Below are 15,390 nucleotides of genomic sequence, written 5' to 3' on the forward strand. Positions count from 1 at the left end.
TTTCCATGTGCTAAAAACAGCCGGGCCCGCCCCGTGTGGGGATGGCAGAGCCCCCGGAGAAGGTGGAGGAGTGAAGGCACTATCCTGAGTGTGGCAGCAGGCGGCTGAGCTCTGGAAACTAACAGCCTCCCCAGAAGGAAGGCAGGCCAGGGATGGGTGATGTGGTAGGAGGCAGAAGCAGGCTGGATTCCCACGGGTTGACTTGCCTGGTTGCGGACTGAGGGATGATGAGCACTCCTTCTGGGTTCCGCCCAGGGCCTGGGGCTGCTCAGATCCTGCCTGAGATGCCCTGGGTGGGCCAGACTCAAGGGTAAGCATGGTGCCTGTCTTCCGCCAGTGGCCACAGTGGGACCTGTCTTTGCTCGGTGTCCACTGTCAATGGTCATGTGATCAGTCACCTCGTTGACCTGTGAAGAGGCAGTCAGGGGCATGGTGAAGGGTTTGGAACCCTAGCTCTGTCCCACAGAGCCAGACCGTCCAACACAGCAATGGCCTTTCCAGATCTGTCTGGACTGACGACCACCACCTGCCTCATAGTTGATACGCATCATTTCCCCTGACATAACCTATGAGGGGACACTCCAGGCCCCCCCACTTGGCCCCGTCCTGGATTTTCTCTCCAGGGTCAGTATGCTGGCTTGCTCAGCTGCCCCGCCCACCCTACATTCAAACACCAACTTTACGACCTCCTGTGTGTCATCATGTCCCTCCAAGCCTTCCCTCGTGGCAGACTTGAGGAGGTGGAGAGGACCAGCTCCAGGCCTCCGCAGCCAGGGTCCTTTCCACGGACACTGGCCCTTGGAACAGCATCCCCACCTGCCTGCTTCAGGCATACTCCCATGGCCGGGTGGCCAGCTCTGCCTCCCCCTCCCCTAGGCCAGGGAGGGGACCGTGGGAGCAGAAAGCAAGCCTCAGTGCAGTGTCCACTGTTGCATAATGACCCTATTCATGGGCTGGGTGGAAAATTCGGTTGGGGAAACAGTGGAACTATTTTTATGAGGCCGGCTCTCCCCCACGGGCAGGGGCTGGACAGCCTTGCCCACAGCAGACCCCACCTGGCACAGGTTCTCGCAGGGCTCCCGGTCCCCGCGCCTCACTGGTGGCCAGACAGGGCCAATCAGGGCGTAACCCTCAGGGGCCCGAGCGGGGTTCAGTCACTGATGGGGCCGGGGGACCCTAGCGCCTCGGGTGCTCTCCGTTACATAGCACAAGGACTGGCCCCCCAGACCGGATTGGCCCCATCCTTTGGAAGGTAGCCGGTGGGACTGTCGGGGTCCCAGTGAACTCAAAGCAGAGTTCACGCTGGCACCTCGGGGGTCACCGTTGGCCTGGGCTTGTCTGTCTGCCCCAGAATGGCGCGCCCCGCTCTGCGACGGACCCCATCGGCCGCTGACAACCCCTGGGGCCGCCCGCCGGACAGCATTATGGCGGAAGGATGCCTCGCAGCGCCCTGACCGCCTGACCAGGCCACCGGAGAGAGCAGGGGTCCGACACCTCCCCACCCCCGCGGCGGCGCTGACCGCCAGGGCGCACGCGCCGACCGTCCGCCCTTGGGCCCCGCCCCACGGAGCTGCGCGCCGGTGCGCACGCGCGGACGTTCCCGGCCGTGAGGGGCGGGAGGTGGCAGCGAGACGCAGGCGACGGCCGCCCGGCCGGCTAGAGCGGCCGCCCCAGAGCGCGGCGCACCGGAATCGGAAGCGGGGATGAGTCTCCCCCGCCCCACGAACAGCCATCTTGCAAGCTGAGGCGGCGGCGGCCCTGCGGCGGTTCGGTGGCCTCGGTCGCGGCGCGGTGAGGCTCTCCGGCGCGGGCCACGCTCTTCCTTCCCTGCTCCGGCCTCGACCACGGCGAGCCTGAGCGCGGCGGCGGCCCACGCGCGTCTGCGGGGAGAGGTGAGAGCGCGGCGCGGGCCTGGGCCGGGGCTTCGGCCCGCGCGGAGGGCACGGGGCCGTCGCAAGGCTCGTCCCCGCCCGCCCCGCCGCTCGAGGGGCCCCGGCCTGGAGCTTCCGTGCGCGGAACCTGAGGTCGGTTACGGCGGGGCGCCCGGGGCCCCGGGCCAGCTTGGGCAAACGGGCCCCACGGCCGGGGCTCCTGCGGAAAGGCCCTCTGTCAGGGGCGCGCTTGCGGGCCCCTCCGGGACTAGTCGGCAAAGACCTTGGTGTGTAAATGTGCCCGGGAGTCGCTGTTGGGGTGGCCGCCGTTGAGCCCGTCGCCGCCTCGCCCGCAGGCCGAGCCCCGCGGGGATGCGCGTGCTCGGGGTTGTGCCCGCTGGGGTACTAGCGAGAGGAGACTCGGGCGGTAAGAGGGGGCGGCCGCGGTGGGCTGGCCCCGCTTGGGCCCCGGGCCAGTGCCTCGAGGGTGCCTGCCGCTCTCAGCGTCTAGCCGGGTGTAGACCTCTGGCCCCCTTTTGGGTCCATACCACCTAGCTGGTCTGTGTTTAATTCAGATCCAGCTCCCGACATCTTTCCGGGCCCAGGCGTGGAACAGCCGAAGAGAGGTGAGGCCGCAGCCTCGCGGGAGTAGTGCTAGGAAGTGCATGAGAACACACTCCGGCGGCGGGAGCGTGGGTGCTCTGTCCGTTCCAGGTGAGGAAACTGTAATCCAGCTCTGGTAGGAGGAGGCCGAACTGAAAAACTGGCTGCGTTGACGAGGCACGGTTGGATCTCGGCGCCCCGAGCTTGCAGTTCGTCCTCTGCCCTGTTCTGAAGGGCTGACCTCTGGGGCAGCTCTCCGCCCGGGCAGGTGCACAAACTTCCGTGGACGTCTTGGGCTTGGGTGTGTCCCGTGCCCCGCGGGTCAGGCTGGCCGCGGTCTCTTGCCACACTGTCACCCGAGTTACACTGACACGGAGCAGAGGGGGTGTGCGGGGAAAGAGGCAATGGGAGTGGGTACTGGGCAGGTGGCAAGCCTGTGTCCATATGAGGCTGAAGGGACTCATGCCCCGTGATACTGGTTCAGGCTGCTTTCCCTCAGCTTCTGTATGTGAAAATGTCTCATTCATGCCATTTTCTTTTTAAATGTCTTGCACTCTTTCTTTCAGCATAATGCCCTTTCACGGGCCTTGTCTGTGGGGTTCGCAGGGAACTTGAGACGTGCTTCCTACTGTGTGTCGGTGCTGTGGACTAGGAGAGCACTGACTGAAGCACAGGAGCGGTCAGTTGGGAGCCCTTCCTTTTCACGAACTGAGTAGTTGGATCATAAACGTGACTTTAAAGATCATGCGTTTGGGAGCAAGAATGCGAGGAGACGTTTGTGACTGACCAGGCAGGATCCGTTTATTTTGTGTGCCTGTCCAGTAGCCTTCATGAGGCATCCAGCCTGGCCACATAATTGAGTGCCAACACGGCGGTATTTGAATTATCCAGCGAATCGTCCTGTGTATGGCAGAGTGCTAACTTCATACGAACACTTAAAGGAAACAAGTCCAGTGTGGTGGTTCTGCTTTTGGGCTGCTGCCGTTTGTTACTAGGTGTTGGTCCCGGGTGAGCCACCTGGCCCACTTGGCTCGGCCAGGAGCTTGGGGGCAGTGCTGTGCGGGAAAGCATCCCTTCCCAGGCTGTTCTGTAGTCTTCTCCTGCTGTGGGTTCACCAGTGTCTCTGCTGGGGCCTGGCAGGCACCTGAGTGGTGTGGAGCTGGGTCGCAGGGAGGCTGGTGGAGGCACATGACTAGGGGAATCAGGGAGGCTTTTGAGGGACTTAGCTTGGCTAGGCCAAGAAGAGCTAGGCCGGGAAGAGCTTAAGTGAATTTTTTGCGAGTAGAGACCAGGCTGAGAAGCAGCCAGCTGGTTAGGGTGAGGAGGGGATTTGGGAGTGGGGAACTGGGGGGGCTAGCTGGGGCCTCTTTGTCAAGGGCTTGGCCCTGGGGGACTCTTGAAGTGCTGTGATCGGCACTGTGGGTGGAGAAAGTCCATCTGACTTAAGTATGCAGAAGTGGGGTGAGACCAGAAGCTGGGAGGCCAGTCGGGAGGCTGTCGTGGTGGTTAATGGGAACAGTAGGGTGAGTGGAGTGGGGACGGGAGAAGGAGGAGAACAGAGGCCCTGCAGTTTAGGGGCCCAGAGAAGTGCGGTGGGCACTGGTGTGTGGAGGACTGCTCTGCAGGCCTTGGGGTGTAGAGTGAGCACACTGAGCCCTGGCTGTGGTCTAGGGGTTTAGTGCTCTGAGGGGAATTCAGCCTGCAAAGGGGCAGGAGTCCGCAGACCTCTGACCTGATGGAGCTGTCGCTAGGGAAATGAGCACACAGAGGCCCTGAGGTGGAGGTGAGGAGGGGCGAGCGCTGTGGTGGGGGGTGGGGGTGGAGTGACGCCAGGTTCGCGCGGGCCAGAAGTCGGGCTGGAGATCCTGACGGCTGATGTCCAGTGCTGTGGCAGGATGGGCTGGGATTGCTGAGTGGCAGTGTCCGCAGCACGGGGGGAGAGCAGGACAGGTATGGCTCCGATTTGCCACCACTGTCTCCTTTCCCTTCCTGCGTACCCCTACATGTCCTCTGTCTCTATCGTATTTTAGACCAGTGGCTTTCACACTTTATTTTTAGCAGCAGAACTTTTTTGCCTTGCTGTCTTATGGGAAACTTCAGTGTATAAAGCAGTTTGAGTTGGAGCCGTTCTGATGTCTGTGAGGGTGGGGAGCTCTGTGTCTTCTCTCACCAACCCTCGCCTCTGCCTCTGAGCATAGCTCAAGGGCCCCAGGGCCCCCAGGCCAGGCCATGGCCCTTCTCTTGAGGCCTCGCTCCGGGTCCTTAGCCTTCGGTGCCGTCCTCACCCTCCCATGCCATCTCATCTGTCCCATTTGACCTTCACTGAACTGTTCAAGTGACCTTTTTTTTTTTTTTTTTTTAGGATTTTTTTAAATTTATTTGAGAAGAGAGTGCCCACACACATGAGTGGTGGGGACGGGGTTGCAGAGAGAGAGAGAGGGAGAAGCTGACTCCCTGATGAGCAGGAAGCCCGATGCGGGACCCCGGGATCATGACCTGAGCTGAAGGCAGATGCTTAACCGACTGAGCCACCCAGGCGCCTCATGTCCGAGTGATCTTTCTAACAGAAAATCTGATCTCCCTCAAGGCTTGGGCCTAAAGACTTTCTGCTCTGCTGCTTGGCCGCCTGGCCTTGCCTTCCTGGCCAGCCTTGTCATTCCCCGTTTACTGTGCTGTGGCTCCATATACAGTGGCCCAGGACTCTTCCCTGGACCCATGATGCTGCCCAAATCCCTGTAGCTCTTTCCCTCTTCCCAGCGTGTGTGTCGTACTTTCAAGGGTCCCCTCCCTCTCCAGTCTCAGGGAGAGGCCTTGTCTCTGCTCCCCTATTCCTCCCACCCACTTCTGTGCAGTGGTAGTTGTGTTGGAAAATGTTTAACAGCAGGCTTTCGCGGGGGGCCGGTTTGGGGTGCATCCTGATTTCCATGGTATAAACATTTCATTAGCACAGAGTTGGAGAGATCTGCACATTCAGGAGCACTGGTCCAGGCTGGCTTTAGCACACCTCCACTTAGAACCCTTTAAACAAGATTTTTTTGTGGCGCCTGGGTGGCTCAGATGGTTAAGCATCTGCCCTCGGCTCAGGTCATGGTCCCGGGGTCCTGGGATCGAGCCCCACATCGGGCTCCCGGCTCAGCAGGGAGCCTGCTTCTCCCTCTCCCTCTGCCTCTCCCCCTGCTCATGTTCTCTCTCTGTCTCTCTGTATCTCTGTGTCTCATATGAATAAATAAAATCTTTAAAAAAAAGTAAATTAGATGTTTTTCTTCCCGTTTTGGTTCTTTGAGGACAGGAGTGAGGCTTTGGGTTTCCCCCCCCCCCCCCTTAATTTTTGTATCTGTTATTACATAAATGAAGGTTGTGGCAGGGCAGACGGAAAAGGAGAATCTGCAAGTCCTGCAGGCGTCTGAGTGGGTGGGCAAGTCAGGACAACCCACAGGCCTGGGTTCTGGGTGGCTGGGATTAACTGTGCATGATGATGGGCTGCAGAAACGAAAGCAAAAGTGCGGGACTGCTGAAGCTGTCTGTGGGTGAGGGAAGCGGTGGCGTGCCTTTTCCTTCTTTGTAAACAGAGATGTTTGTTTTCCATAGATGAGCAGCAACAGCAATAAAAGAGCTCCAACAACAGCGACCCAGCGGCTGAAACAGGACTATCTTCGAATTAAGAAGGACCCGGTGCCTTATATCTGTGCTGAGCCCCTCCCTTCCAATATTCTTGAATGGTAAGGCTCTGCATTGCCGTTCACCTCACACTGACTGGCATCTGGGTTCTCTGCTGGCTCCCATCATGGCATTGGGAAAGGTGCACTCACTCACTGCCCCTACTCAGTGTTCTCAAATCGGGCACCGGAATTGGGAGCAGTGACAAATTAAGGCCATGTTCCTGGGTGTGTCACGTGCTTAGCGCTGAGGGTTGTTCCTGGTCTGCCAACGTAGGATGACAGTGTTTTTGGAGTCAGACGTATCAGCCAGCATGGTCCACAGCGGTAAGGCGGTGTTTGTGGGATGGGGGTTTGTGAAGGGATGGTCTGGTCTTGCGTTTCCGGTTGGTTCTACTTTCTCCTTTGTGCTTTTCTGTTTTGTTTGAAAAATCTCTGAGTTCGAACACCTCTTGACATACAGCTGAAGCTCTTTGTTTATGTGGGCGAGTGGAGTCTCTGGGTGCAGCTGCTTTTGCTCTGTGCGGGGACTTCAGTGACGGGCTTGGGCTGTGCCTGTTCCTCCTGCTGCAGGTCAGCCATCTGAGGTCAGGTCTGCTTCTCCCAGAACATCAACGCTGGGGGCACAGAGCCACCTCATGTCACCAGCTGTTCCCTGCTCGGCCTGCTTCATAATACTTGGGCACACTGAAAAATGCAAGTTTCCAAGTACACCTCAAGAATGTATGTGAAGTTAACATTGGAAAAATTGTCATTTGGCTATAATGGTTAGAGAGGATTCCTTTCTTGCATATCGTAGGCATAAAAACACTCTGTGGAAAACTCACAAGATACGGTTTTTAAGATTCTGTTACAAAGCGACTAAACCATCTATAGTACAAGTTCACCTATTCAATATTTGTGAATATCTAGTGTTGGCTGGACCCTACAAACCCCAGCCTTGGAATGACTCTAAATTTGGAGAATTTGTCATCCCCAGAGCTAGCTGATTTTCTTCTCTCCCTCAGGCACTATGTGGTCCGAGGCCCAGAGATGACCCCTTATGAAGGTAAGTTTTTAATCTGCGAGGAACAAGAGTCCGTTTGACCTTCTGAATAGACCTCACCGATCAAACACTTGGTATTTGTGAATCACGCCCTGTTTTGGATGTGCATTAGTGAGACTGGACTTGCTTGGAATCCATCCCAGTGTTTCTCCAGGTCCTAGAAGTGTTTGGTTTTGCCATTGTGTTCAGTCTTCGGGGGCTATCTGTAAGTCTTAGGGTTTACCCAGCCTCTGACGTCAGTAGGATCAGAGCCGCAAGACAGACCTGGTGAGCAGGACAGTGCGGCCAGTTTCTCCCGGGGTTTGTTCAGACCAGCATGAGTGTTGTCGGAGGAAGGAAAGGTGTATTTATGGAGCACTCACTCTGCTGCGCCCTCTGAGCTAAGTGGTTGGGCCCCTTTGTGGATGGGGCACTGCGGCTTAGGGAGGATCTGCTCTGGGTCAGCTGGGCACCTCTGCTCTCCTAACTGCTGCTGAGGCTGATCCGGTGATGCCACTCAGGGTCCTCTGGTGTCATTCACAAAGTAGATCTGGGATTAGCCAGCACATCAAGGGGCTGCAGGGAGCCTGGCACCAGCCTCAGAGTTTAGGCCAGGGTGAGAGATGAGCCATGGCAGGACAAGCCCAGGGCAGAGCTGTGGCCAGGTGGGCAGTACCTTCAGCTCTAGCCACTGGGTCCTCACTTCAGGTGACATCTCCCTCCACATGGGGCTTTTGCTTAAGATTTCACTAGAAAAGAGTCCAGCTGCTGGAGGAGAACGTTTGGCCTATATGTCACTAACTCTCTTCTGATGCAGGAGTCCCTGTTATGGGAAGATGTGTCCTAGGGAGACGGGTGCAGACCTCTCTGTAGGTTGGGTGTGTTCATAGTGACATGCTGGGGACTGCCCGAAAGCCCAACAGTGGCATGTGGGCTTGATGGGCTTGCAGTGGGTTTCCTAGAAATGCAGCAAAAGTACGGGCTTTATGGCCGTTTGGACAGACCATGTTAGAATGCTTGTTAGGGTGCCTGGGTGGCTCAGTCGGTTAAGCGACTGCCTTCGGCTCAGGTCATGATCCTGGAGTCCCGGGATCGAGTCCCACATCGGGCTCCCTGCTTGGCGGGGAGTCTGCTTCCCCCTCTGACCCTCCCCCCTCTCATGCTCTCTGTCTCTCATTCTCTTTCTCTCAAATAAATACATAAAATCTTTAAAAAAAAAAAAAAAAAGAATGCTTGTTAAATATGTGTTTTCTGACACAGTAGGACATGAGTGTGTGCTCTCTCACAAGGGGCATTGTGCCTGCTTTTTAAGTTTATTTTTTTATAGTTTTAGTATTTTTTGAATAAATAGTGAACATTTATTAATTTTTGTATCCAGGCCTGTTGCTGCTGGAAATGAGCCTGGACAGAGGTGGAGGCAGCGGGGAGAAGAGAGGGCAGGCCCCGAGCGAAGGCATGCAGGGCTGGGACTACAGGAGACCCCCATACCCCCCAGGCCCTGGCTAGCGTGGGGTCTCCTGTCTCTGTAGAAAGAGGTGCCCTCTTTTCAGACCCAAGCCCGTCACTAATGCTTCCTTGTGTCTGGTACTCCCCTGTGCATTTCCCTGCTGGTTCCGGCCCTCAGGCTGCCAGCAAGATTCCCTTCAGAGACAGAGCTTTTCCTGCTGCCCCTCCTCCCCCTTCTTTCTTCCTCCTCCTCCTCTGCCCACTTCAGCACCTACTCCTGTCCCCTCCCCTGCTGCCCATCCTCTCCTCAGCTCAGGGCTACACTCTGCAGCCTGCAGCCCTTCCTTCTGCTGACCGCTCTCACCTGGGTCGATAAGGGACTGCTCCGAACTACCAGTCCGAGGGACAGATCTCAGGCCTCAGTGTCTGGGGTTCTGTGGACTCTGGTGGCGTTGACTCTGGCTTCCTCCTCACTTGCTTCTCCTCTGACTTCGGGGTGTCCTGAGCTTTCCTTCTCAGTCTCTCAGGGCTCCTCTCCCTGTCCGTGTCTGCTTGGCACAGTGTGCTCCGGGTGCACCGACCCTAACAGTTCTGAAGCGGCCTCCTGCTAGCGTGGGTGTCGCTGAAGATTCTCCCTGAATTGATTTGTAGGTTTTACACAATCTTATCAAAGTCGTAATAAAAGTTTCTTGCAGGCATACACAGATTCATTCTGAGATTTTTATTCTAGAATATATACGGAAAGGCAGAGGATCTAGAGCAGCTAAAACAAGAATAAAGTGGGAGGAGTCACTCTGCTTGATTTTTCAGACTTGTGTAGCCTCCGTGAGCAGACTGGAGGGAAATGTGGAAATGCAGGTCAGTGGAACAGAGTAGAGAACCCAGGAACGGTCTGGCACAGCTGTGGCCTGTGGATTTTTTTCTTTTTTCCCCACTTTGTTACAAAAGCAGTTCGGCGGAGGAAGGGCAGCGTTGAAGGGCAGCATCGTGCTGGGTGCTCTCCCTGGCCTCCTTCCAGGGACACAGTGCTCTCTGTAGTTTCTGTCCCCAGGGCTTGGCCAAGGCTGTGCTCCTCGCTCTGTCCCCTGTGGACACTTGGAATGACGGGTGTGGGAGCTGCTGGCCTTGCACTGCTTCCCTGCCCTCCCTGGAGGCTCTGTCCTCCCCTGTCCCCTGCTTGGCCTTTTCACCTCTCAGGGTGAGCTGTCCTGGGCCCCCCTCCAGCACAGACCCTCCCAGGATTCATCTTCTGCACTGTAAGGGGCACCGAGATGTGGAGGTTGGCATGCTTCTGTGGCTCTGCGTGCGCCACCTGCTGCATGTCGTGCAACTTGCTGTTGGCTTCTCCAGTTTGCTCCCTGTGTGGCCTCTGCCAGGCTCCTGCATGGAGCCCTTCCCTCGGCGGAAGGTTTTCACCTAGCATCTGTCCAATAGATCGCAGGAGGTCGAGCCGCGGGGTCAGCGCAGGTATTGAGAGTTCTGTTTCCCTGGCAGGTGCACACCTGTCCCTCGAGGCAGTGTCTTCCCACTCCCCGCCCCCCCCAAGCTACATGTGGCAGCCATTTCTTGTGTAGCGCTGAGCCAGACCGTCTCAAACGCGCATTGACTCTTCCTGCCTTCTTCTTAGGAAACGCCCTTGTTTGTATCACTTGCCTATTTCCCAATTTGGCTTTCTTTTCTTAGTGATTTTGAGTGTGTGCGCTCTGAGTGTCATTTATAGTGTTAGTCTCTCACTGGTGGACTTGTTGGCCTGTTGGGTTGGCCTTACAAGGGACACTTGCTCATGTCATCCGTCCGCCACTGGCAGAACTTGGAGTAGAAGACTGCACTCACATGAGGGGCTGGGGCTCTGGTGGGGAGCCCAAATGAGGTGGTGGGGAGGCCCTACCCAAGAGTGGCTTTGGAGCAGACACGTGTGACTCTTTGGGACTAGTGTGCCCTAGTCCTTGAAGTGGGACCACACCCAGGGTACCGGGGGCAGCAGGGAGGAGGTGAGGGCAGCTCATGAGGCCTCACTGTGCAAGCATGTATGCATGCAGACATCCCCAGGTGTCCTGTCAGTGTGTGTTCTACTTAATGTGCCCGTGGTGGGCCCGAGGCTCTGCATTTCCAATAGGCTCCCAGGTGCAGCCCTGAGAGGGTGTAAGGCCTCAGGTAGGCGTGGCCAGTGGGACTGGGAACTGAGTGGGCAGGGCTGAAGGCTGTGAGGCTAGCAAGGTCACCCAAAGTGTTGGTCCTGATCAGGTTGAAGGTGTGGCCAAAAGGATTTGCTGATGGAGTAGGTGTGAAACGGCGGCAGGGCCAGGGGGTGGGGGGTGGGGTGGCAACGGGGCCTCCCAGATCTTAGTCTGAATGCCCAAGAGGATGGAATTGCTGTTTGGGGGAAATAGCTGGAATTCTCTCTCGGACCTGTCTGGGCAGTGTTGCCTGGGTGGTCTGTCCATGGGTCTGGAGCTGGGGGTGGGGGCCCGGAGGCCCAGGCGGAGGTGCTGGTTGGAGAGTAATTATCGTATCCTCGTGTCACGTGAGACTGAGACCCGGAAGGTGAGTGGTCAGGGAGGGTACCAGAGGGGCCAGTGGCCAGTGCTTACGGGGCGGTGTGGGACTGGGGAGCCAGGCCAGGGTGGGGCTTGAGGAGGCAGGATCGGGTGGTTGTGAGGTGTGAGGGGAGGTCTGGTGATCTCCATGTCAGCTTTGGGAGACCATGGTGGGAGCATGAGCCTCGTCAGGGTGGACTTGGGCGTAGCTCTCTGGGGATTTCACAGAAAGGAGAGTGAGCCATTGGCAGGCGTCCCAAGGCGGGTGGCGGCCAGAGTTTTGTTTTTCTGTGTTTTTACGGTGGGAGAAGTGACGGCAGGTTTGCTTGCTGCTGGGTGTAGTTTGGTGGGGAAGGAGAAATGAGTAGTGCAGGAGGGAGGGGATCTGAATAGGGGTGACCTCAGCTGACATGCTGGGGAGGGCGGCAGGCGGGGGGGCCAGTGAGGAGCCCAGTGCAGCTTCTCTTCTGATGCTGTGCTCTGAGTGAGGGCACGTAGGAAGGTTGAGCAGGGTTGTGTGGTGGTCATGTGGGGCGAGGGCTGCCCCTAACTTTTGGTCATGAGCCCCCAGTGAGACCTCCAGCAAGACTCTTGTGTTCCAGGGGTGGTCAGCTGGTGGGCACAGAGATGGGGGACAGCGGGTGGGGTGGGATGGGAGGCCAAGGGTATTGATGCCAGCCTGAGGGCTAGAATGGGGCTGGGTTGGAGGGGTTTGCCCCCACAGGAGTTGCACTGTGGACCATGACCAGGGTCTGTCTTTCTTTTGATGTAGGTGGTTATTATCATGGAAAACTAGTTTTTCCCAGAGAATTTCCTTTTAAACCTCCTAGTATTTATATGATAACGCCCAATGGAAGATTTAAGTGCAATACAAGGTAAGGCATTTCTGCTTCTCAAGTGTTGAGTGGGGTCAGGATTTGGGGTGAGCTCTGTTGAGTGGGTCCCTGTTTTGCAGGCTGTGTCTTTCCATCACGGATTTCCACCCAGACACGTGGAACCCGGCCTGGTCTGTCTCCACCATTCTGACGGGGCTCCTTAGTTTCATGGTGGAGAAGGGCCCCACCCTGGGCAGCATAGAGACATCGGACTTCACGGTGAGGGCCGGAGAGCATGGTCACGTGTTGTGGGGCTCCCGCTCATGTCCTTGCTCCCCAGGAACACTCACTGCTCTGGGGTTCCTTATTCTCATCAGCAGGGGGAAGAATGGGCCGAGCTTCCTCAGGGGTCTTGGGAGGAGTGGGCAACACCACTGGTTTTATTTTTCTATTGTTTAAGTAGGAATCAAGTTTAATGTTACTAATTGATGATAATGAAAAGATAAATAAGCCTTGATAAGACTAAATTAGTTGTTGTGAAGAGTGAGTTTATTGAGTGTTTTCAAAAATGTGAAGACAGCAGCTTTTGAGGATAAAATAGTCTTTAGAATTTGAAAGAATTGAAGTTTATCTTCGGACTGATTATTTCCCTTCTCTTTCTTCCTAGAAAAGACAACTGGCTGCACAAAGTTTAGCATTTAATTTGAAAGACAAAGTCTTTGGTGAATTATTCCCTGAAGTTGTGGAGGTAAGGAACAGACACTGCCAGTCAGTTCTCCCCCCTTGCACATCGGAATCTTCCAAAGAGAAGACGGTGCTGCTCTGTGTCCCTGTGCTGCAGACACACAGCACAGAGGGCACCTGTGCCCATGGGCACCTGCAGGAGCTAACTGGCAGGCGCAGCCCCGCCCCTCTCCTTCAGGTGCCCAGAGTCAGGGGGGCTTGGATGCTGGGGTTGGAGCTGGAGAGGCCAGGGAAAGGGAACTGGACGTCCGGGCGTGGAGCTCCTCAGGTGGGCTGCTGAGCTGCAGGGAGGGCCCTTGGCCAGGAGGGGCAGGGTGAGCTGCACTAAGGTTGAGGCCACGGTGATTCCTTGTCCCTTGGACCTGCTCGGTCTAGGCCCTGAGAGGTGCAGGCTTGGTGATTTTGACAAGTCCCTGGGCCCCCTCATCTGTAAGACAGGGTTAGCAGCAGCCCCCACCTCCAAGGGTGGGTATCAGGATTGAATACATGGGGCTGGCGACTGCTGGCCCCACAAGTTTTTGTGGGGCATCTTAGAACCCTCCCTAGTCTTAAAGGAACTCGTTTGTTTAGACCAACCCTTGTTTCTTTTTGTTTTTATCTTAGGAAATTAAACAAAAACAGAAAGCCCAAGACGAACTCAGTAGCCGACCCCAGGCTCTCCCCTTACCAGATGTGGTTCCAGATGGGGAAACACACCATGGTCAGAACGGGCTTCAGCTCCTCAATGGGCATGCGCCAGGGGCTGGGCCACACCTCGCAGGGCTCCAGCAGGTCAACCGGCACCACGGACTCCTGGGCGGTGCCTTGGCGAACTTGTTTGTTATAGTTGGGTTTGCGGCTTTTGCCTACACGGTCAAGTACGTGCTGAGAAGCATAGCGCAGGAGTGAGCCACATGCCACGGCCGGCAGAAGTGGTCAGAAACGAGGGACACTGGGCCCGAGCTTGCCATGGGCTGGCTGGACATGCCGCCGAGTGCAGGGTGGACCTGCCTGACTCCTGGGGTTAGCTTTTTAAAAACCTTGAAAAGGAAAACAAAAACCAAAGTGTGTAATTTGGATTTAGAGGAGATGCAAGATTCTCAGCTCCCTGTCCTCGCTCTGGGGTCGTTGGGGACCATGGAGCTTGGGTGTCGAGGAGGAGGGGCCTCACGCTTTGGTTTTATAGCTTATCTCCTGTATCGTCTTTTGGACCTGTTTTAGTAAACCTGTTTTTCATTTTATTAGATTTGGTCACTTAAAAATACAAAACTCGATTATCAAATACTCTGCGTGCATTCTTAGTCCAGCGGAGCCCTGGCTCAGCAGGCAGGAGGAGTTTCCACAGCTGCGCCCGGCTGGCAGGGGCAGGGGGCCTGGCTGTGGGGCCCAGGGGCTGGCCAAGGACAGCCACAGACGGGGTCCAGGAGACGTGGGGCTTGGCCTCAGCATTTGAAATGTGTTTTGTTCACTTGGAAAGAAGCAGTCTCTCGTAGGAAAGTGGGTTCCTTGTTTTGCTGAAGTTGAAATTCAGCAGCTGCTTGCTGTCTGACCACAAGGTGGCACCCTTTACTTGAAGAGCCACCATGCCCGGTGCGGTCCCTAAGGCTGCTTCCGGTTTATCCCCTAACCTCCTTGCCTCCACACCCGTGCCGGGCGGGGCCGGGCCCCCCACTGCCACCTCCAGGTTCCCGGATGCTGCAGGAGGTGGCCCCTGGTGCCCACAGGACATTTCCTCTGACCCTAGCAGCCCCCCGTGGATCTGCGCCTGACAGGCAGGTTCTGTGCCCTGTGAGGCTCTCCTCACACTTGGTCCAGATCTTTGCTTTACCCTAAAGATAGGGCCACATGTTCCTTTTCGCAGCTGATCCGTGTCTGGTATGGGCTCTGCCCTGGAAGATCACACATGGACTGGGCATCACGGGAAGTGAAGGCTGCCCAGGAAGGGCAGGGCCGGTGGGGTGGAGATGGCCCCCTGGCTGCTGACGTCTTCCATCAAGCGCCTGTTTGATGATTTCATTTGCACGTCGTTTGAAAGCACTGTGTCTGTGGGTCCCGGGCTGAGGGGCTGTGATCTCACTCCAGGGGCCACAGCGGCCTCAAGTGCAGCCACGCACTTGTACATCTTCAACATTCTTTGGTTTTTGATCGGTTTATTTAAAATTGCTCTATAATTTACCACTTGTGTGTATTTAACCCACTCTTGTGAAAAAAATCTTTCATTATATCTTTGTTCCTAAATGTTGTGCTGTTTGAGTCTCTTGGTGGAAATGCAAGTCCATCTCAGCCCATTGCCAGGCTCGCCCCCAGACAGGCCAGTGGCTTGGCCTGTGGGGGGGCTGGAGCTACTGTGTGTGCAGCGTGGTGGCACCCCGTGACTAGCCATGGGCCCTGGCAGCAGCGCCACACCGCTGGGCCCGGACCCCTGCGTGCAGTGGTAGGCAGGGGCAGGCTCCGCCGGGCCTCCTCTGCTGTGCTGGATGCCGGGCCTTACCCTCTGTCCATGGCCGGGTCTGATCCAAACACTTAAGTGTTTCCTGAGGTTTTGAGGAGGCAGATTACATAGCAAATATTTTACTTAACGTGGGTTACTTCTGCACCATATGTGAAATCTCAACTATTAAAAACCCTTTGTCAGTGGTAGAAATAGATCCGTGCTGTACAGAGCTTTCACCCGGTGTCCAAGGCGGCAAGCTGCCTGCAGTGACCCAAGGTAAA

The 15,390-nt window shown here is 56.4% G+C and overlaps 1 protein-coding gene across 2 annotated transcripts; it reads left to right on the top strand.

The window, feature by feature from the left end:
* Window positions 1-1,700: 1,700 nt before the first annotated feature.
* On the top strand, window positions 1,701-14,913 carry UBE2J2 (ubiquitin conjugating enzyme E2 J2). Of its 2 annotated transcripts, XM_028108355.2 has the most exons (8): window positions 1,701-1,892; window positions 2,447-2,585; window positions 6,063-6,193; window positions 7,138-7,178; window positions 11,910-12,012; window positions 12,093-12,231; window positions 12,620-12,700; window positions 13,300-14,913. In XM_028108355.2, the coding sequence occupies exons 3-8, from the start codon at window positions 6,063-6,065 to the stop codon at window positions 13,582-13,584; spliced, it is 780 nt and encodes a 259-aa protein (XP_027964156.1). In that variant the 5' UTR covers window positions 1,701-1,892; window positions 2,447-2,585; the 3' UTR covers window positions 13,585-14,913. The 2 variants fall into 2 exon arrangements, with proteins under 2 accessions (XP_027964156.1, XP_027964157.1); XM_028108356.2 differs by lacking the exon at window positions 2,447-2,585.
* The last annotated feature ends 477 nt before the right edge of the window (window positions 14,914-15,390 follow it).

Source organism: Eumetopias jubatus, unplaced genomic scaffold (genome assembly GCF_037043125.1).
Source record: "Eumetopias jubatus isolate StellerSeaLion01/CBP00866 unplaced genomic scaffold, mEumJub1_p1.0 scaffold_4, whole genome shotgun sequence".
Lineage (NCBI taxonomy): Eukaryota > Metazoa > Chordata > Mammalia > Carnivora > Otariidae > Eumetopias > Eumetopias jubatus.